We start from the raw sequence: 23,476 nt of genomic DNA on the forward strand, positions 1-23,476 counted from the left end.
CTGTGTGTGTGTGTGTGTGTGTGTGTGTGTGTGTGTGTGTGTGTGTGTGTGTGTGTGTGTGTGTGTGTGTGTGTGTGTGTGTGGGTGTCTTAGATAACCTTTTCAAGCCTAGAGAGAGGTCTATATCGAGTAGAGAGATGCAGCTGAGGTCCAGACGGTGAGTTCTCAGATCAAACCCGAGTCAGACATTGTCACTCTTCTTCTTGTTGCACTTTGCTTTTTTTTTTAATTCAGCACAATCCATCACCCTTGTTTGTCATATCTGGATGCATCCACACAATGCACATTCACACATATGCATGCTGTATAGATACAATAGATCTTTGACGCCCAAATGTCTTGGCAGGAGATATGAGCTTTCCTCTGTATATCTTATCTATTTTTTTTCTTCCCTTATCTGGAAAGGCACACCTGATCAGATGATGGCTGCCCATTGTAATTTTTTTTCAAAAGCAACATTATCTGGCTTGGAGGATCTCTTGACAAATTGGCTGTAGTTGCGGGAATGAAAAAGTAGTCTGAGCGAGACCTGTTTATCAATGGATCCAGGTTTTTCACTGGCTGTGGTCTCACTAGATAAAACCTCATCTCTAGTATGCCAGTCTGCTGGCATAGCTCAGCCACCCTCAAACTTCTGATACTATATTCCCCTGCTGCGTATGAATATGCGTTTTTCTGTCTGTAGGATTTACAACATGCTGCCAGAGGTGACAAAGAGAAAGGAGGAGGAAAAAAGAAGGGCTGTATCTCAAGCCAACAGACTGCGGGCCGAAGTCTTTAAAAAGGTAGTGCTTGGGTGATTTTGGTATAAAAATCAGTCCTGAACACTGATTATTGTGCATGAAAACTGTCAACATTAAAAATACTCCTGAAGTACAAAAGAAAACACAAGAAGGGTTGATCCAAAGGATGGCATGGTGGGGCACAGATTAGTATAGCGTCAACTCACAGCAAGAACATTTTGGATTGTGACCTGCTAGTCAGGTGGGAAGTCTTTGTTCTGGTTTTGGATAGCCTCACTTCCCCCACAGTTCAGCGACATTTGCGTGAAATTAATTAGTGTTTCTAATTTGGCTGCGGTTGTGAGGAACTCTCTGTGTTAGCCTACGGATGGACTGGCAACTAGTCCAGCATGTACCCTGCCTCTAGCTCAACTCCACCTGGGATAGGCTCCAGCCCCACTCTCTAGTTTGATAGTTGTACCCATACAACCCCAAAACTGCTCATTTTTAAATACATATTTTTTGCTGTTTAACATTACAGATGCAACAATGTATTGAACCGAATGCAAAGAACTGAAAACTGAGTTTGTACAGCTCTAACAAGCTTAAAAATTCAGTTTTTTGGTATGACCACCTTTATTCTTCAACACAGCCTTCACTCTTTTAGGTAAGCTTTCTTTGAATCGCTCTAAGTAGTCTTCAGGAATAGTTCTCCAGGTCTCTTGCTCTTTCTTGGATATTGGCTGCCTTTTGTTCTATTCTCTGTCAAGATGATCTCACATTGCTTCAACAATGTAGAAGCTCAAATGCTTGGAGGCCAATCCATGACACTTGTGTGTTTTTCTATCCAGCTATGCTTTTATTGTACTGGCAGTACCATTCAGATGCTTTCTGGATGGTATTGCATGGTGGATCAAAATCTAAAAGTACTGAAATGCATAGCGTACACTCTGTTTTACAGATGGAGACACTCACTGTTGTATCTCTCTCCTGACCCCCTCCATACATATTAACAATTTGAGACAAAGTGTAAAAATTTGGTTCATCACTCCATAAGACCTGTTGCCACTGATTTTCAATCCAATTTAATTGACATACATTAGTCTTGTCTCCCTGTTTTCCCTTTCTTTCTCACTGAGACCATTTGTAATCAGACTTTGTTGAAAAGTAGATTGTTGAGACGGTTGAAGGTGTAGGTCCACCTCTCAGGTCCTATAAATGTTTTTCACCAAACTTCTTTAGGTCATGATTTTCAGATACTACTGTAGTTTTTCAGAACTGCCACTTTCTCTTTTGTCCTCCAGTTGTCCAGTTTTCTCAATTTTTAAGGACACACTGCACATCATGCTGAGATATAACACATTTTCAGACAATAGCTCATTAGGATTTACCTTGTTGGTCCAAAAATACATGTTTATGCTTGTCAAATTGTGTTATCTTTGGCATTTTTCAATGAAAGAAACAAAGTATGACTTTAATGGCAGGTGTCAAGTAATAAAGTGCCTAAAGATATTATTTAAAATTGGTTCTTTGCAAAAATGTATACACAACCCTGGTTCATCCTTTGACTTAAGTGCCGTTTTGAATGAATCTTAGGTAAGTGTTAAGCTGCTGGACTGAAAATGAGTAAAAAAAAAAAAAAAAAGGCAGTCACCGTCCGCAGAAAAGCTTTTAAAGTCTTTCTGAGAGCGTGGAGAACTGTTGCTCAAGACCACTCAAAAAAAAATGTACAAGTCTGGCTCCTTTAAAGCAAAATATAAATAAATGAGGGGTGGCTCAAGACTTTTGCACAGTACTGTATACTCAAGTAATGTTTCAGTATTTTCAGTTGTATTTGACTGGATTAATTAATGGAAACATAAGCACACACAGCCAAAAAAAACAAGAGGCCAGTCATTCTTCAGCATGCTAACATGTTTTAGCATATTTCTCAGAAAAGCTAAAAGAAAACCATTTCACAGAAAAACCAACTTAAACAAAATATAATATATATGTTCAGATGTCTTTAACCATCTGCAATTGTATCTTGATTAATGAATATAGTGTCCGCATCTAAAAATGAAGCGTGGTTTGATCCTTGTCCACCAGAGGTCACTGCTCAACTGCTGATGTTTCTGTCGTTTCTCACTGTGGAGTATCGCCAGTGTATGAATTCAACATTAAGGTCTATCTAAACACAAATCCTCATATTTGCTTGAAATCTGTTATTTGCGGTGTGTTCAAAAATCAGAAAGCATTAAAGAACCTTCTTATCAGTCATGCCAGAACAAAATCATTACTGCATTACAGCTAAGCCTGTTTCATCCTTTACACAACCATGTCGTTTTGGCTTTCACTGCTACAGAAAAATCTAGCACTACAAAAGCTTATATCCATTAGGCAATGCTGACATGATGCAGCACAGCTGAAGGATGTGGAAGCATCCACATCCTTCAGCTGTTAGGGGCCTGTGGCGAATGAATGATATATTTAGGACATGCGGTGTCAGACAGATCCATTTGGCTTCCCTTATGATCGAGCCTTCAGTCTCTAACATAACCAGAACAATGAATTCACTGTCAGTCAGGTGAGATGTGAAAAATGTGAAGAGATGTCTCCAATCTCTTACAGATAATTACACAATTATGACAGTCTCGGTGTGTGTGTGTGTGTGTGCGCGCACAAAAGACAGACAGAGACAGAGAGAGAGAGCGAAACGGTGTGTGCACGTGTTTTTCCATGATCTTATTCAATATGAGCTAAAATTGAAAGGCTTATTTCTTCTTTGCCACTGTGTAGGCATGCTGGGAACCGTTTTGCCTTAGGCCTCCCTTTCATTTTTAAGAAAACTGTGAATCTACAGTAAATCACAGTCGTGTGGTTTACTGACACAGCGAGCAACTGTAGAAGAAAGTGTGATGTCAAATCGCTCTGTAAGAGAATATTTTATTTCCTGGTGAAATGGAGCAGTTATGATGCCAGTGTGACCTTCCCACCTCTCAAATGAAGCCATTAGCTGGGCCCAACCACAGAGACTGAGAGAAAAAGAGTGTGTTCACCCTAACAAACACTGTGTGCTTTAGAGGTTTCATTTCATCAGAAATTCTCCAACCCACACACACACACACACACATATACATGCACACACAGGGGGGAGCCCAGCTAAGACTCACAGCAGGGTCTGATAGCACAGTGTAGAGGGTGGCTGGTTGTGAATGCTGGCTGAAATTTCATTTCAGCTGTTGTGTAGTACTGTAAGAGAAGCATGATTGCATAGCAGGGGTGTATGGTCAGGAAGCAAGCTATAATTATTCCCCCTACCTGAGCTTAGCCTTCTCAGCAGTGAAGCTGATGGAAGTGAAAGCCAATTTGGCAGCCTGAGTCTTACCTGAGTGATGCTGAGCTGTTCTTAAAAGAGAAGGGAGGTCTAAGAGTAGACAGATATGTTTTTGATCTTCAGGAGCTAGCGTAGCATTGTTGTTTTTCTTGTCTTGCAGAAAATTCTGGATCAGGTCCTGCAAAGATAAATCGGACACCGGCGAATGGGGATACTTCACTGACCACTTACTGCATCTTCAAGCTTAACACTTTGCAATAATAATTACTGTATAACTCCTTTAATTTCTTACTTAAGTCATGCTACATGTATGTCATTTGATGTTGTATTTTGCATCCTGTAACCAGAAAAAACGATATTGCAGATATTGTCACCAGGCTTTTATTAGTTGAGGATAATGTATTTTGGCTATTATCTGTTACTGATATGATTCAATCTGACACTAAACAGAGATGCCAGATTATTATTAAATAGGCAATTTTGTAAAAGTAGTCTGCAGGTGGAAATTGCATGAAGTGAAATCTGTGTGAGATCAATTGTGTGCAAACAATAACAAAGCCCACACACCCCACCTACCACCGACAATTGCTCATTACCGACAAATGTGATGAGTTTGTCAGTTGTCAGGTCTTTTTTGCTGGTCAAATAAACATGCAGCAGTCAAACAAAACAGACATAATCATCTAAATTGAGCAATTTCGTTCCTGATGGTTTTCTTCATTGGATATATCTTTTTCCACAAATGTCGCTCAAGGGCTGCAAAATAAACTGAATGTATCCCTCGAACATTCTGCGTTAAAGTTATTTTACAGGAAGTCAAGCCTTGGTGCTTTAACCAGAAAACCTTGGCTGTCATTGTTACTGTACAGTAGGTGTTCATAAAGCAGGAGAGGGAGGCTACGTTTCGTCATTGACTTCACATGTGCCTGGAGGCCTGTGGAACCTCCCATCCGGAACAGTGGAATTTCAAGCTAATCGAACTCAGGAGACTTGCAGCACCCGTGAAAGGGGCCTTTGTCACACAGCTCCAAACCAAAGATGACATTGTAATAAGAGAGGAGACTCCTGAGCACAGCCTGGGACCGCAGACCACATATACCTTGTAAAGGTGACTGACAACTCTGTGGCATTTAAACAGTGCCTGCTGGGATGAGGAGAGAAGACGGGAAGGACATGTGCTGCAGGAAAAACACAGTATATTCAAAGAGTAAATTCTTTGGTGAGTCAGTTGCTTTGGAGTAAATGCAAAATGTTACGTTAAATGTTTAATAAAGGTTAAATTTGCTTACTGCTGTATTTCATTCTCCACTAGGATTAAAGTGATTAATTAAGGCCCTTAGGTGCAGTAAACAGCATCAATAACTACTGACTTTACTCCTGCCTGTGTTGTCAGGTCAGCAAAGCCATTTTGCAAAAGTAATGCGCATGGGAGAAATGTCCTCCTGCCATGTAGACTGGTTCCAGTTGATGAACACATACTGACAGGCAGTCGTATAAGAGGAGACGAGTGCTTGTCAGTCAGCCCGTCTCTCTCTGAGGCATCATGTGTCTGTATGTCACAGCGTTATCTCCGCAGAATGTGTACTATGTGCTCTGAGGCCCCTCAGCTGGCTTCCCAATGGCTTTGACTGACTCAACAGCCCTGAGGGGTAAGACTGATATGGCAGGCTTAGAAAGAAGTGAGCTTACAGTGCTAAATGTGTATGTGCATGTAAAGCCACTCATTACAAGCGTTTAGTCATTAGGCATATCCCTAGCAGGCATACTATTTGAAAATCTAGCCTCAATGACATCATGTGTTTTTATATTTAGGTGTATTAAGGCGTTAAAGCCATCAAAGAATCTCAGGCTGAACAATAGGTAGTCATTTAAAAAGGCAAAACTAGACCTAACGCAGACATAACTCCAGTCAGCTCAGGCAAAGCGATGAAATTCTTCCTCTTTCTCCCTTGCTCTCAGTTTTTCTTTTTCTTTTTTCAGTTTGTAACCTCAGTGGAAATGTGAAGTGAAATGACGCCTGCGCAGAGATACATCTGTGACTTTTTTGCCTGCAGCACACTCACTAAAAAAGATTAGGCTAAACCACACCAGGTAGCCTGTGCAGAACACAGATGGGGCCTGATTTATGGCGGTTTGTGTGCCTGGGCACAGAGACGGAGTGAAACAGGAAGAGGAGATGATAGGTGACTCATATTTTTTAATATAGATTGTTCTGAGAAATTGAATCATGCTAGTTCGGTCAAGGTCTTACATTTATTCCATCAGTCATTACAATTATAAGTTGTGCAGATAGCTAGGTCTATGGTTTAATGCCACATTATTTCAAATCTTACTTCAAAGTTTGCCACGCAAAAAAAAAGACAGAAAACTTATAGGAGCAAATCAGGGCACAACAGGTTTAAAAGGCTTAGTGCTTTAAAAATGTCAGCTCAGAAACCACATGAGTCTGCATTCAAAGATTTTCTTCTACACAACTCATCACAGAATTTCTCACGATCATTTCCAACAAATTACATCCCAAGCGATGCTGTGGTAAAACTCGCTAACCTCCCTTGGGCTCTGCCCTTTTCAGAGCTGAGTTCTGTATCTCACTTGTGTGTATCTCAGCCGCTCTATCATCACATGCTTGAGAAAGTCAGAAAAAAGCCAGTCATCCTAATTCACCCTGGACCCGCTAGATGAAAGAAGACATTTGTCTGTGTTTCAAGGATGAGTAGGAGGACTAAGACTAAATAAGCAAGATCAATATTTGTTGTGTTCATGGAATTAATTGGTTTAAATCTGTCTGCAATTATTTGTCGCTGACATATAAAGAAATGTTTAAATGTGCAGATTACTTCCATGCAGAAGCGGTTGGAGAAAAGCCACATTTGTGTATCCTGGTAACATGCTCTGAGAAATATACAGAAAATCAAACACACTGATCTGGTTTTTATGTTTCCTGTTAAGTTGTGAGAAGCCAGCAAAAGAGAGCTTGAAGATTAATAAGAGGAAGATATGCACAGTAGGTTACATTATATTCTCTGCAAAATCTTTTCTTTACAGCCTACGCACATTCCTTCTCAGAAGCAGACTGTTCAAGACAAGGCTGTCTGATTTCTTTAGACTTGTAACTCAATTCATTAATTTCACAATTTTATGTAAATTCACATTTTTTTATTTATTATAAACTTTCATATTTTTTTTTTCTCCTTATTCGTTTGCTGCTCTAGTTATATTTTTTCCTGAATGACATGTTTTGTCATTGTAAGGCTGGCCATATGTCAATATGTTTTTTTTTCTTTAAATTCACCTACTCTTTGTTGACAACAAGCTAATTAACTATCACAGACACATATAGGGCAAAAAAGAAAGAAAGAAATCTATAACTAACCAGCATCCCCCCCTGCAGAGTTCAGGGGGAAAATCTATGCATTCATTGATTTACATTATCCACTCAAATGTTCTCTGAACAGAAAGCGCAAAAACGTATATGATACTGCTAGTAAATATATTTGCTTATACAGACCAATCCCAGTCCACCAGTAAAACTAACATTGTGTGAGAGAATAGTGCAAACTGCATTAATAAATAATATGTACACCATAAATCTAAGAAAAACATCTGCATGAAGGTATACTACAGAAGTGTGTGTACAATCATGTGCCTGAAAGCTGTTTTCACCTGTCAAAATACGCAGTTATTATACAGTGCTATATATCGCCGATTTTTATAAAAGATTATGCTAATATAATTATTTTTTATATTTTTAATCTCCAGGTTTCACAAGTGGCTATTGCTGCTTAAGAAAAAAAAATGTCCTTGAATGTCCAGAATAGACTTAGTTGAATGAATATGATTTTTATGGGCGAAAATATCAGATAATTTCAGTGGGCTGGCAGCAAACTCATTAAAATTGTTAATGATTGGTTTTGGGGTGAACTCGTTTCGGTTTCTATTGTGAAAAAGTTCAAGAACCACTGGTCAGTGGATTAGGTTTGACTCCGTTATAGGTAAAGGGAAACAAAGAACGACAGCGGTCTTAAACGCAGATAGACTTTAGGACCCAGAGGCGTGTGAAGAGCACATGGCAAACTGTAGCTGCTCTGGGTCTAGAGGGGATGGCAAGTCCGCTTCACTATACTCTCCAACAGTCTCCTCTCATTCTGTCTGTGCTGTCGCTTTCTAACACCCTCCTCACATCAGCAACACCCTTTCCCAGAAACATTTAGCTAACACTTGCCGCTTATCTCTCGTTTCCCCCCTCACCGTTGTCCACCATATGTTTGGTGTTGCATGGAAAAGTTTCTGAGAGCTTCTTTCTTGGAGTGACAGCCTGCCGCATCTTGTTGGGAGTCTGGGTGGTGAAGTCTGTTTTCCTCCCTTTTCTTTTTCCCTCACACTCACTGTGAACTGCTTTGACCCGTATCTCCATCCTGTCACCAGTGTTGAAGCATCTGGTGGTAGCTACGTTAATAACGCAGTCTGACCGGAGCGCTTTTCCTCATTTCACCCTACCGAACCCGGGCATGATGCGAACCTGGAGGCGGCGGAAGAACTTTGGCTTGCTGATCCTCGCTCTCCGAGTCTGGTGCCTGTCCACGGCAGCAAAACATGCTGACAGCATGGTTTACAACATAGAGAGGGGTGAGTGGATATCTTTATTGTGAATATCAGTGCTATCACTCAGCGGGCTCATTGTCATGTACAGCTGCAGATGCTCAGCCACAGTCTGGTAACGTGATTTTCAGTGTTTGCACATTTTATTTATTTCTCTCTTTACAAAAAAAGCCGTTTCCTAGTCTCAAGCTGCGCATTTTACACATAGGCTGGGCAGAAAGGAAATTGGTTTTTTTAACATCAGTTTTCGTACTCAGATGGAAAAACAATAAAAGGAAGTCAGACTGCTGCGGATGAACAGATAGTTTGACATCCAGGAGGATGCAGCTTCATCTTTAGCCTGTAAACATAAACCCAAACAGGATGTCTCCTGAATGAATCAGCCACTGATTATGGGGTAGTCTGTGTATGGGATTGAGCACGTGACACAGTACAAATTTGTGCGTGTGAATGTGTGGATGTAGTAAGAGAAAAGGGAAAGGAACAAAAATAAATGCCACCCACTGTTAAACGTAAGGAGCTATTCAAATATAGATATTTTTGAGGTGATCAAGCATGCTGAAGTGATAAATAAGAAAATACAGGCCATATAAGGTTAAAAGTGCACTACTGAAACAATATGACATGCTACCATCACAGCTGGAGCAGCTAATACAGATGTACAGTGCCAACAAGTCAATAATAAGCTTTCATGAAAGAGAAGTAGAAAGATTCAGCTCATGAGTTGTTTGCTGTCCACATCAGCCAGCTGTCGGATCATTAAAGCTGCCACACACTGGGTTAGTTAAAACAGAAATGCAGAGAGTAAAACAGTTGTAATGGGTTGCGTGAGCATTGAACTAGGGCAGGCTCTTTTGTGGCAGCAGTCAGATACAGTAATGTTGGATATTGACTTCAGCCTCTATGTGAAACGTTTGTCACAGTCTCCCCCCACCTTGGTGGGGGCTCTTGCTACAGCGCTTTTAGTCATACTACAGTTTGTTCGAATGGAGGCAGAGAGGGGTTTTTTGTAGCAGACTCTTTTCATGTTCTCCCAAAATTGGGATAGACTAGGATAGACTTGGTCTATCCTATTAAAAATTATGATATAAACGTGCACAACACAATTTTTGACTTCTGAATTTTTAATTTATTTTGTTATTTATGGTGGTAAAAAGAAGACCAGATGTGCTGTAGTCATGTTCTCCATCCAGTAGCTGTAAAAGTTATGTCTATTCTCAGATTGGTAGCAAAAAAAAAGGAAATAGTGTGAAGGTGTTATACAGCTACAAAGTCCAGAAAGGAAGGATTTAGAAAGGACTGGTTGGGTTGACAAAATATTGACCTTTGACATGGGATACTGATGTTTGCTTCCCACTTGCTAACAGTCACATGAATCTCTTTTAACCAGTGCCTCCCCACTTTAAATGATTATTTTGTTTTCTTTTTTTGTAAAGAAATGTTGTCCTGTTTTGTTGTTCTTATGTGGAAATAACAAATTACGTAGGCGTGCACTGTCAGTAAAAGATTGTCACATTGGCCGGACACAAAAATCATGTCATAAATATCCATTTAGTCAAAATGGTTTGGCTTAACAGTGGCCTAAATCCATCATAACTGGATACTTGACTTAAGCCAGATTTGTGATGAGCCCTGCCAGAATCGGTCAAACTTATGCCAGTGCAGTGATTTCACACTTCTCCAGTGCTAGCCTTAGTGTTGCTGCTGACTGAAACTGACTCAATCCTTTTCTGTACCCCCCCGGAAAAAAAACAACTCTGCGGCTAGTACCTCTGTTGCCAAATCTGGCAGTCCTATATGGATCAGATCAGCACTGACTGACATTCGGCCTTCCTGTGCCAACACTCAGCTGCAATCAGCAACCTGGACAGAGTTCAGAAACTGTTGTGTTGTCATTTAGTGAAATAAGTGATGCATTAGATAATGAGGACATTCTCTGTAGTGGTTTTGAAAGCGCCTGAGCGAGCATGTCCAAGGCTTTGAAGCCAGTAATAATGCATATTTGAAGACATGTGCTACAAATAAAATAGTAATATTCACCAAAAAGTAGGGAAAAAGTGTCAAAAACTTTACATTTAAGTTCCGCAGATTAAAATTAATCTGTTTAAAGGTTTTGTGCTATGAATGCAGTCTTTCATCGTACTGTATAATCATTTGCTTTGTCATACTCCCATCCCCTCTGATTAAAACTTTGACTGACAGCTCAGGAAGTGATTAGAATAGTAACATATTTCATGTTTAAGCTGGGAGATCAGCTTCTTTGTGAAAGTAGCTGTAATTAAATTTTGGTTGCACAGTGTTTAACAAGCCTACAAAGTAAAACTCAGGTTATCAGTAGTTGACTCAGCCTTCTGCTTGTTAGCCTTCGGAAAGCTTGTTTATATTTATGACTGGAATATTGAGTATGTTTGAATAACCATTTGTGTTTTCTTGTGTGAAGTGCTACGGCCCTTCAGGGCTCAGTTGTCTTCTGAACTTTTATAGCAAAAATAAAATAAAAGTCCCATAAGGGCGAGAATCAAGCAGGCCGTGTTTGTAAATCTTTGATGAATCGTTCTGTCTATTGCTTTCTCTCTCTGCCTGACTTTCTTTGTCTCTCGTCTGCATATCAACTGGTTTTCTAAGGGTCTTTTTTCCCCCTTTTTTCCGGGTGGAGGAAACTCAATAAATAATTAGAGACAGAACCAAATGACCTGGATTAGATTTGAGGATATCAGCTGGTCAGACTGACTGCAGCTTCAGACAGAATTAATTAGAAAGATTAAAATGTCTGTTTTGTCTAAACAAACAGACAGCGGGGAGAATAAAACCTACCCCGAGTGCCCTGAAACACACAATAATGTATGCACAGTCTCCTTGGTCTCCGAGGAGCATCGGTCACCTTTCAGAACAGTTTCCTGGGAAGTAGCTCTAGCCCATTCTCCAGTCTGTGGTGGAATGCTGACTATCATCTGTGTGGGGAAAAAAACAACAGGTTTCTGTAAAATCCATTTAGGAAATAACCTCATCCTGGTCTGTCTCTCAAGCCCCTCCATAAGCTGTCACTTGACATTTTGAGGACAGGCTGGCATTGATCTGTTGGCCGCGAGGGAAGGCCACGCACAGTTAGAGTTGTCTCCCTCTGTTAAGCATCATTGGTCATTATAGCCATCAGTGTGATTTAGCTTCCTCCTGCTCTGCCTGTGGATGCTACAGATACATAATAGATATGCTGATGTCATGCGAAGGCAACTTAACACAGCGGTACACAAAAAACAGCAGTCACAAGCGACTCGGAATCGAATATGTATACATGGAATAATTCCTGATTTTATTAAGAAAGAACAGGGTGAAAAAAAAAGAGAATATGTTAGCGATGTATTGTGAAACTGTGAGAAATCTGGGTGTTAGACAGCATCAGAGCTACAGACCACCACCTAAAGAGCTCTGACAAACAGCAGTCAGTCATGTGTGTGATGGATAAGAGTGGGTGCATTTCTCTCCAGTCTGCATTATCCTTTAGAGAACCAAAAAAAAATGACACTGAGACAGGTGAGAAGGCAGTCAGTCACCTACATTTACCGCAGTGATTGGATGTGTCAGACCGCCTGTGATGCTTACATATTTTAGTGGGACACTTTCCCCTGCACTGAAGGAAAAAATCTTTATAGTGGAGCAAAGAGAGGAAGAAAGGAATACTGAATAGGTGCAAAATAGGATGGGAACATGGAGTCGCTCCTGTCACCACTGTGAACAGCGAGCTGTTATTTATGCTAGAATGCAGAAGAATGACAGATTTCTGAGAAGTTTAAACATGCAGTCATCTCTGCTCGCGTCCATAATGAATGCGTGGCTGGCTGGAAGTGCAGCACAAATGGGAAGTGTACAAAAGAGCTAGTGAACATATGATTTCTTGAGAGCAGCGGTTCCTTGTTTGTTTCTTTTCCTTTGACCAACCATCCCTCTGAAGAAATATTAGGTTTCACTCAGATGAGAGAAGCAAGGAAGTGGACTGATGCAACAACATGATTCAGGTTTGAGACTCACGCAGCTGCACAGCAGGCTGAACCATCAGGTTGCCCTACATCAATAATTTCACAACAGAAAGGTCACCACACCTCCATGTCAGCCTGTTTACCTTGAGATGTTGGTTATTGGATCCAGTCATGCTCTTCAGCCAATAGCCGTTATATCCTGAAGCTTTTCACGGAAGGAATTGAAGGTGTTTTGAGAGAATAGTATATGAAGTGAACACTTTTTTTTTAGAGACATGTGAAGCAGAATTGGCTCTGCTTTCTCCACAGAATTTGGGACCTCTTGATCTTTGTCTTATTGGAGTGCCCATACTTGAATTTCCTTCCTTCAAGAACACAAAAGGTTTTGCTGAGTGTTTTGTTTTTGGTAAAAATTTAGCACATGTTGAATCACTGATTACATAATTGCATATTCTGAATGAATACAATCATTCAGTCCTTTCCACACATAGAGTGGGCTGCTTAGGTATATTAATGGCCACCCAAATATGCACTGTGAAATGTCTGAAATGTTATTTTTTTTAATAATCTGAAAGAATTGCATGTTAGACCTGTGATGTTAGGCCTAATGTGTAGCCTGCCTTTCATCTTATAGAAGCTAGGAAAGGCTCCAATTGCCCCATTAGCTGGATAACAGGGTAAAAAAAAATGCATGTGTCATAAGATTAACGCTACATAGAAAGTTATTTTCGGCTGCTTCCTTGTCACAAGTGGTCATCAGAGCAGGTTTCTCTTCATGTTTGTTTTGGGATTTTACACCAGATTTTTGACACAATCGGGAAAACTGGAAACTGAGAGGGATAGCATCCTTGCTCTTATTTTGAAAGGCTGAAATGGCTGCTAAGGAGTTAGCCTTAGCCTTATGTTGCTCAGTCATCGTATTTGTCAGAGCCCCAAAAATATAGCTATAGATAGCAGCTATTTGCTGGTATATGTGGTACCATATATATGCCGTTTATGACAGCCAATAAAGGAAAATTAAAAAATGTCGAAGACACAGAAGAAATAGAATTTAACTTGTTATAGACATTATATACTATACTACAGTCTCACTGAAGCGGTGCTTGGAGATTAAAGTCAGGAGATCACCAGAATCAGTAAAATTGCTCTCTGGTTACTATTAATCATTTCAGGAGTTGTAGACAGGAATAGGGTCAGTGATTAAGGAACTGACCGACTGACCAATTGACTAAGATTATCATTGTAATAACAAGCTGCTAGCATTACTGATATTTTGTTAAACCTTGTCTCCCCTGCTGATGGCTTTTGGGTGACCCAGGATGTGTGATAAGTTCCAGTTAATCCCTAAATCCCCCGAGCTGAAATCCCTATAGCTCTGAGACATAATGCCCAAATCTGTGCAAGACAAGACGGGAATTGGCTATTCCACTGTTGCTCCCACAGGATGTGAATAAGACACACGAGTAAATCTCACTAAACCACGCTGAGAAATCTTGTATTACCATCATTTCACTCTGAGCCAGTGATTGCTCGATCAGAACAATAATGATGTGTGTTTGGAATGGATCTAGGAGGTAACACATCCAGGATTAACACCTTCAGCACTAATTACACCAGTTTGTTATCACAGGAAGAGTGTGCAATGTGGGAACTGATAGGAGGCACTGTTGAATTGTTGGTAATGAGGTAACATTGTAGTTATCTTCCCCTGCAAAAGACCCTGGGACACTTTAGAGTGGTCTCTTTCACTGTGTCTAAAAAGCTCATAATGCTTTTCCTCTTTGTTACATTTTAAGCCCATTTATTTTTTCCCTTAGAAATCATAGAAGAAAAATTGCAGGGCTGAAAAACTAGTCAGTCTTACTCAGAGTGCTGGGTAAATCTTTTGATGCATTGTTTAAACAGAAATTTGTTGGGGGGTTTTTTCTCCTGTAAAAAGAACATCAGTGCTTTATTTTGATCTCAAATAATTTTTTGTTTGTTTTTTTGAAGTCTTTTTTTTTTTTTAACCAGTGCTCGAGGCATGGCTCTAGTTACAGCAATGCTGGTTTGTCCTTTCATTATTTATTTGGTCCACTGGTTTGGTTCAGAATAAAATATTTCAACAACTTTCTGATTGTAGTTCCGTGGCGGTTTTCATGGCTCCTGAGGTTACATCCTGCTGATGCAACCTCTAGGCAGTTTTTTTTTATAATGTTATAATAAAAAATTTTTATAATGGTACCATGAGGTTGACATTTTTAGTTTTATGTAAAATGTCATGACAGCATTTTAATTTATTGGCATGACCTGTGGTCCAGATATCCATGCTACTCAAAAGAACAAGTGATGCAATCGCTTTTTACTTTTACACCAAGAGCTGTCAGAGTGTTCCATCACCAACCGCATTGACTTATATATCCAAGATGGATTGGATTATGACTAAAAGTACTTGCTAAAGTAAGGACAGTCCTGCCTGTCTCAGCTGTATGCTGTACTTTGCGCAGCAGCAAGATCCTGGGTTCAAAGCCACCCATAGTGAGATTGCCCACAGAAAATCCTTGTTGGCCATGCTGTGGGTTAGCCCATGCAGGCCCCATAGTACTTTTACCTCACAGGCCCACATGAAGGCCCCTATTTTTGTGAGCAACCTCTTCTGGGCTTGCCCATAGAAAACCCATATAGGGCTCCTAAAAGCCTGACTTTTGTCTGACCTGTGTGGTCAAACCCACTCAGATTTCCCTGTCTGCACAGCCCCACCGTTCATCTACACCACCCACTGTGGGTCTGCACAGGAGTATTTGCTGCAAAACTGTTTGCAATAAGAAAACACTATACAGGGAAGTGGAAAAAGCAGCTGATTTAAAACCTCGGTAAATTGGAAGTTAGACTGGATCTTATTGATATACTGCAAAAGAACTCAAATGAAAATATTAGACTGTTAGGGAGAGTGCTTGATAGACAAATACATGTTTGTATATCAAGGATATATCTCCAGTCCAAGTCTGGGAGGAACGACAAATCCACTGTGCGTTACACTGTTAAAGGCATCCAGTGTAAAAATCTGCCAAATCCAAAATGTGGTGCTACCTGCTGCAGTGACCCATTGTGAATGGGCAGCTTACTGTGGGCCCCAGTACTGGCGTGAAATGCAGTGGCACATGTAGGCCCTGCACTGCTGGGCCCGGGTGGGGTCCCAGTAGTGTGTGTGTGTGTGTGTGTGTGTGTGTCTGTGTGTGTGTCTGTGTGTGTGTGTGTGTGTGGTGTGTTGTGTGTGTGTTGTGTGTGGGAGTGTGTGTGTTGTGTGTGTGTGTGTGTGTTTGAAGATATTTTTATTTACTAAATACTAAGATAAGATAAGATAAGATAAAACTTTATTAATCCCTCGGGTGGGTTCCTCTGGGAAATTCGGGGGATTAATAAAGTTTTATCTTATCTTATCTTAGTATTTACTACTATAATTTTCTTCAAGATAAAAGTGTAATTTCTAGGAAGGCGTTCATAGTTTGCTTTTGAACATTGCAAATGTGTGGAAATTATGCTGTAGCTTCAGCTTTCTTGTTTAATGCACTTCCATTCTGGGACAATGTGAACTAATGTTGAGCAAGCAGGCCAGTTATACTGCTCAAGATAAAACACCAAATTGAAATATACATTTGTACATTAATCTCTATAAGAGAAGCCTGTCTGTTCACCAAGTGACTTATTTTCCATTGAAAGTCTTTTCTTTGAAGTTGCTTCCACCATCAAACATTAATTCATATGCAGGAAAGTATCTAGCACCTCCGAGAGCTACAGCGCTCCTTTTTTTTTAAACAATGCCATTACTACTTTTGAATGTCTTTTATTAGTCTACGAACATAATATTGAAGTAGGAACTGTAAAATGCTCCCTTTGATGTGTTAAAAAGAAATGCGTTGTAAAAGGAAATAAAAGCTGTAGTGCTGAGTTCTGCAATAAGTCTTACTGAATAAGCTGTAATATGGTAGACGGTCACAAAGATATATTGATGGTATTATATTTTTCTGAGAAACTTCTGATTAAATAAGTGCTAGCACAACCTCACTTTTTAATGTGTTTCTTTATATTGAGACCTATTATTGTGTATAGCGGCCTCATCCACCATTTTTTATAAAGCACTTTCTTTCTAGGCAAGCAATTATATATTTAGAAATCAGCAAATACTATTAAGTCCGGTAGAAACACTGGGTCAAAGACCCAGTACTATGGCACTGTGGCTCTCTAAGGGGAGTTACTTTTGGCTGTGCATGGTAACTTCACACCTGTTTTCCAGGCAAACTCATTGTGATGACAGGACCATAAGACGTTACAATGTCTGGCCAAGAAATTGTCTCACACATGAAACTCTGTAAAACCATCTGGTTTAATTCCTTTCACATTCCCCTGATCTCCAGTCCACTCAGCTAAACTAAGCTAACTATCTGCTTGTTATAGCTTCATATTTAACAAAGATGAGATTGATATTGATGCCTTCCTCTAACTCTAAGGAAGAAAGGAACTGCTTTAGTACTTGTGTAAATATACATGCGTGATAGAGATGAAAAATACATAATAAAAAATGAAAAATATCCCTCTTTGAAAGCTTATAATGTGTAATGCACAAAGGTGGAAATGGCCTCGGTATTTCATTCAGAGAAACACTTCTTTATTTGATTTCATATCAGTTAAGGATGAAAAAAGCCAGCCTGCCTACACTTATAACAACGCTCATCTCACGCTCACGCAGGGATTTTAGTTTGGGTCAATGTCTTACCATTTTGTAATCAATAAGGAAAGTCAATACAGTAATCACTCCCAGAAATGGTTCTGGATCAGATCCAGATTTCCATCAAATCCAATTGTAACAGTTGAACTCACCTATGCTGTGTGTTTCTTATCAGCGTTTTGGCAGTTGTCCCTGTGTATGCGCTGGGTACTGTCATTTTCCTTTTTCAAGCTAAAAGCCTCTTCAGTGATTCACTGTTGGCCAAGATTCACCTTTCTGAGGGCATTTACAGATGATTGGAGGCTTAGAGGGTTGGTTTTGCAGCCGCTGTGCAGATATTGACCAATAAATCTTCACCATTATCAAATCCATAATCAGAGTTCTTATCCTTTGATCAGCTGGCATTAAAGGTCTCTGTTGAGAAATAACTGAAGTCATGTCTTCAGGCTTTGTTGTGTTTCCTTGATTTTATTTTTAACTCTGCTCAAAGAGTTCCTGCTTTATGACTTTTTCTCTTTGTGTCACGTTGTCTGAAATATTTCGCAGCTCTTCACTTTGTGATTCTTCTGTTTGCATAATAATGAATATTTTTACAGCTTTTTATTATACAACATATAATATATATAATAAACAACCTAATAATAAGTTGATTTGCAGTGAATTATTTATAGAAGACTCTTACTAAGAAGCTGTGGCTACTGTACCTTAAAGATAAAGATGGTTGTACCAAATATTGACTTTCAAGCATGTTAGAATTGTATAAACTCTTTTTTAGGTAAAAAGGCAAACACAGCCTTATTTCCTGTTTTCCCAGCAAAACATAAAGACGTTAAGTTACACTTAGTTTGTATGCATATGTTGTTTGACGCTAATCTGATTGCAGAAGGTCTCTCAAGTCCCGCTGTGGTGTTCATCTTCTCTTGTGTTTCCTTGAACATTTTGCTTATAGATTGCTAAATGTCCTTCATAAACTCGTTTTGACCTTATGTTTTGTATTCTCTTATCCATCTCACTAGAGGGACCCTATAATAAAATTGCTTGTTGATCAGATACAAAAGCAGCCAGACATATGCATTTTTCAAAAGGTAATCCATGCTGCTTTGGCTGCTTTGCTTAAATCCCTCCACAATATAAACACCTTTCTCAATCAAAAAGATAAATGGACAAAAAGATGTGAAAGTTATCAGAGAAGCCTTTTGTTGCAGCAGGTAAAATACCAAGTCTATGTAATGAGGTAGAGTTTTTCCCAGAGTCCAGCAGCCTCTTCGATTTGACTGCAGTAATTGTGGCTCATTTTGTTTGTTTATGTTTTTGGCTGTTTCACTGCCCTGCTGAGAAAAGTGGACATCGGCCTCTGTTTGAATTCCCATTTCCTACCAGTAATACTCAGCTGTGCAGAATATGAAATAGTGGCAGAAAGAAAAATATATTTGTTAGATCATCAAAACAGAGTTGTCTTTAAAAGAAATCTGGGTTATGAGGCTATTTAAAGAGAGCGTGGGGGAAAGATGATCTTGGCTGCAAAACAGAACTTGTGTTTTTCATGTGTGACCCACAGATAATTCTGCCTTGTGTCCAATATGGGGGTACAACTGTGGTTGGCTTAGCAGTCATGGAGCTCTCAGAAAACATACGGGATTAACCCAGTTTTAGTGTGAATTTAAAAGGTTCCCAAAGAGGATAAAACCCGTGAGAATGATGATGAATGTCATATTTCTCTGCTGTTTGAAGGGAACTTTCTTTTAAGTTTGCTTTGGCAGATGTTGCAAACTGAAGCCTAGCACACACAAAATGCTACAAAAACTCATTAATTCACATATTAAAGGGGTCACTGTACTTCAAACAAAGCGCTTACCAGAACATCAAACGGCATCTAAACCCCCCCGAATTAGGGAGGCTACGTCCAACATTGAGTGAGCACGCTTACTTTACCCAGAGACTGGCCATGTGTGTGGAGGAGAGAAAATGGGCAGGATTAGATTTCACAAAACTCCCTTTGTCTCTTTTTGTGTAGAGACAAATGTAACGAGATGGATGCCTTCAAGGAAAGATTTTCCGTATGTTGCTCTTTATGATGGCAAGCTCGTTAGAATGTGGCTTTACAGAAGAATTAGAAACGCTTAGATGTGGGCTGAAAACACATTGTACTAACTAGTTTGTTTTGAGCTCACCCAGGCTTGAAGGCTCCACTCCAAACTGATATTGTTTAAGGATCGCAAACTCATTTAGTGTCAGAGAGCTCTAAATGATTTGTGAGGGACCCTGGTGGAAGTGATGAAGTCTTTAATTAACAAGACGTCTGCCTGGCTTTCCTTTTATAGCTCTTTTTTAATGGCACTCCAGCCGCAGCCTGTGGTCTCAGTCATGCTGCTCCGTCTGTCTAACGTGGTTTTCGTGCACCACTAAAACCAACAAACTACCATCGGCATATGTTCAAATATCCCATTAAATGTAGGAGGTCCCTTTTATGCCCTTGTTAGCTTATTATGTACTGTGGCTAAGTTGAGAGTGTGGGCCACGCTGAGAACACAGACAAGCCGCCGTCACAGACAGTTTGAAGTTGTATGAAGCGTAGTCACGGTGGCACAGGAGTCAGTCTTCAAAGACAAGAATCGTCACCCTTTGAAGAGACAAACGTACCTGAAAATCAAAACACCCCCAGGCGGGAGGAGGAGCTACAAAATATGTGGGATTGTAGCATTTCTGCTCAGTGTACTGCTGAACTCTTGTTGCACTGTGTATGATGTTACACATGCACATGCAGACACGCGGATGCTTTACTGCAAATCTCCAAGGATTAGAGAATATGCCGAGACTTTAGATGTATAGTAAATAGAGGCGGCGCACTCACTCTCAGTTTTACTTTGTTGATAGCGGGAGCGTGAAACCTCAAACAGCCTCTCCCCTCCCCTTTTAACACTCTCTATTCAATCCTCTATGGGTTTGTAACATTTATTGGGCTACACAGGAATCCTGCTGGGCTAGCAACAGCACAGACATGCTCTGTAAGGCCGTTAGGGACAGCCAAGTCTTCTGTGGAGCTGAGAGAGACACTGAGAGAGCAGAGGGAATTGTGACTGATTCCCACATTTTGCTCCAAGCATTGATATGGTTTACTATACTTCATCTTATGCTATACACAGTAGGTTTCTTTCTGTCCCAAAAGAGCAATCTTTTAAAAACTAATTAGCTTAACCAGTTTCTTACTTTGGTAATTTAGCTCTATTACAAGTTTGGAAGAGGAGTAAAATGATACGTGGAAAAGAGGAGGAAACAGCACAGTATGGTGCTCGTTCCTGAACTACTATACAAAGTTGGACAGGAAGAAAGATATATATAGATATATATATATATATATATATATATATATATATAAGAAATGGGAAAGACAATTTCATCCTACCTTTTTTAGAAAAAAAACCCCATTCCCATCTGGGGAAATATTGCAGAAGAAGAGTTATAAACTGCGTGAGAGCATCTATTATTGATGCTCTGTCTGTGGCTGTGGTCTTGTTGCAAGGGTCCTTTGGGGGATAGCATATCTACTCGCAGGAACAGGAGTGAGCTTTTACTCTTTCTCTGCAGCACCGACCACAGTCTTTAATAGTGTTCTGCTCTGCTGTGTGTCTGAGCCTTCCAAGCTTTTGTTGCATTAATGGTGTCCTTGAATTATTGAGGATATTACACAGCAGCTTTGACCCACATTTCTGACCCCTTTGTTTGCAATCTGTATTGTTTGTAGCTTGATGCTAAATTTCAAGCTAATCTGTGCTGATGATCTTTTCACAGGAAGTAGTCCAGACAAGGCCGAACAGAGCGGGGAGGCAACCAGGCCGCAAACTTATGAGACCGCCATACCTCTGTTGCTGAAGGGCAAAGAGCGCAGACCTCTCAGCCAACTCACATCTGGGGTAAATACTCTCAAAACCATTTAGCAGAAATAGCTTATTGGTAATAAGCTGACTCAGCCAGATACTGAGCTAATGTCAGTGTGCTTTTCAGAGTGCAGCCAAGTATAGATGTCTGGCTTTTTGTTTAACATAACCACAGTATATGATTCCTTCCTCTGTTGCCTCCATCTGTTGCCTGTCTATTTAATTTCTTTTGGTAGAGAAGTCCCCTCTTTTGCTATGTTTTCCCTCCATGTTATGCCCCTTTTTGTAGTTCTTCTCCTTCCATGCTATCGGCTTTGTTTTGAACATGTCCTCATTTCTTTGTTAAATATGAGCTTGCCACACTACACTAGACACTACATATTGTGAAATTATTGCTAAAAGCTCTGTAACAGCTTGTAAAGAGTGTCATTTCGTTCATGTACTACACATTATAAGCTAGATTAAAAGATATATACAAATCATCCCTCTCTGGTTTCTCTAAACATGCCTTCTCAGGCTATGAAACCCTGTCTGTTCCACTTACTACAGCTGGAAAGGGAAATGTTTGAAATTTGGCATCTCTACCGCAACTTAAGGAAACTTTCCAGAGGAGGGAAATGTGTAGGTGTTCAGAACTCCCTGAGCAATCAAACACTTTTCCTCGTGCAGGGAAGTCACCATCTGAACGATTTGTTTTGTTTAGGATTTTTTTCCCAGCGTTCTGTGCCTGCCTCACAGTCAGTCATCACAAAAATGTCACATACTGTGGGGAAGTGAAACTACGTTTTATAGCCTTAATCATTTTGAGCTACATTAGCCATATTTTTCTATCACCTACTGTGCTGATATAAGGCATTTTTGTTAAGGAGAGACAATAGTTAAAGCAGCCTGCTGTCCCATATTAAACTTACTACAAGGGTAACTTGTGATTGTCTTATCAGAGACTGCAGTAAAAGTCACAACACAGAGGCAGATTTATGCACACACTGGTCATTTTGTTGGGTATACTTCGCTGTTCCTATTGCCTTCAGTCGTGCCTAAATTCTTCATGGCACAAATTAAACAAGGTGTTGGAAACATTGATCATTTCATCAGAGATTTTGGTCAACATTGACATCATAGCATCACACTCTGCCCTAGATTTATCAGCCTTGTTGTAAATTCCTCTTCCATCACCTCACAGTGATGCTCTTGTGGATTTAGAGCTGATGACTGTGCAGGCCGTTTGACTGCACTGGATTCACTGTCATGATCAAGAAACCAGTTTGAGATGATTTGAGCTTTGTGATGTGGTGTGTTGTCCTGCTAGAAGCAGCAATATTCAAGGAAGCTGTGGCATTTAAGCAGCTCAGCTGATACTGAGGGGCCCAAAGAGTGCCAGAAATATCTCCCACAAATCATGCAAACAGCAGCAGCCTGAACTGTTGATACAAGGCAGCATGGATCCATGCTTTCATGTTGCTCATACCAATGTCTGACCCTATCTTCTGAATGTTGTAGCAGAAATCTATTCATCAGACCAGGCAATATTTTCTAGTCTTTTATTGTTCAGGTTTTGGGAGTCGTTGTGCATTGTAGCCTTAGTTTCCTGTTCTTACCTGCAGGAGTCACAATACTTGTGGTCTTCTGTTGCTGTAGCCCATCTGAGAGATGTTATCTTACTGCTGGTAATAGTCTGCGGACATCTGCCGTCAACAAGGCATTCTCACATTTTCACAGGCATCTTCAGTCTCTGCTTGGTTAGATGTATATTACACATTTGTATCGATACGCAGCTGAACAGGTGTAAAATGGTCAGCTACGGTATACCTGCCTTGTGTGCCAAGTAGAAGTTTTCTTGGAGCTGTAAAGTATTGCAGAATTATGACACATTGTCTTTGTTGCACAGTAGACATGACATGAATTGTCCACACACATACTTGCAGACACACAGCTTCAGACTGGCCAGCAGAGTATTTCCCCGAAGGCATCGGTCAGCTATCCTAAGAAATGTCACTGTGAAAGAGCACTCTGTTCATCTAAAATATCAGCTGATGAAATATAAATCCATTTCTGCTTAGTGTGAACATGTCTGACCCTTTTTCCTCTCTGCTAGCTTACGTTCATGAATCCTTTTTTACAAAACTGAGGCTCTAAAGCATGGAACTTCTTTGCCTCTGTTTTGCCTTAAGGACGATGCTAATTTTCAGAAAAGCATTAACTCATCTTAAAGCTGTATTTTGGAAATTGACATTTTAATATTTGATAGAGGATTCAATTTTTAAATGACACTTGTAGCCATTCGT

At 40.1% G+C, this 23,476-nt stretch overlaps 2 protein-coding genes across 4 annotated transcripts in view; both read left to right on the top strand.

Annotated features, from left to right (window-relative positions):
* LOC102307358 ((E2-independent) E3 ubiquitin-conjugating enzyme FATS) overlaps nucleotides 1–800 on the top strand; it is a 4,466-nt gene extending 3,666 nt beyond the window's left edge. The window contains exons 3-4 of the mRNA XM_014336400.2: nucleotides 94–157; nucleotides 686–800. Of these exons, the coding sequence (XP_014191886.2) occupies nucleotides 94–157; nucleotides 686–800 (179 nt within the window). The remainder of the gene's footprint in view (nucleotides 1–93; nucleotides 158–685) is intronic.
* A 7,303-nt stretch (nucleotides 801–8,103) lies between these two features.
* Nucleotides 8,104–23,476, top strand: part of adam12b (ADAM metallopeptidase domain 12b) — an 89,232-nt gene continuing 73,859 nt past the window's right edge. For 2 of the 3 annotated variants that reach the window (XM_005914168.3, XM_042225344.1), the window contains exons 1-2: nucleotides 8,105–8,664; nucleotides 21,106–21,227. In XM_005914168.3, coding sequence (XP_005914230.1) covers nucleotides 8,547–8,664; nucleotides 21,106–21,227 — 240 coding nt within the window. In that variant the 5' untranslated portion in view covers nucleotides 8,105–8,546. Of the gene's footprint in view, nucleotides 8,665–21,105; nucleotides 21,228–23,476 lie in introns of all 3 variants that reach the window. The other variant, XM_005914167.3, reaches the window with a different exon arrangement.

The sequence above is a fragment of the Haplochromis burtoni genome, unplaced genomic scaffold (genome assembly GCF_018398535.1).
Source record: "Haplochromis burtoni strain Fernald_Lab_line unplaced genomic scaffold, NCSU_Asbu1 Contig_7, whole genome shotgun sequence".
Taxonomy (NCBI): Eukaryota; Metazoa; Chordata; class Actinopteri; order Cichliformes; family Cichlidae; genus Haplochromis; species Haplochromis burtoni.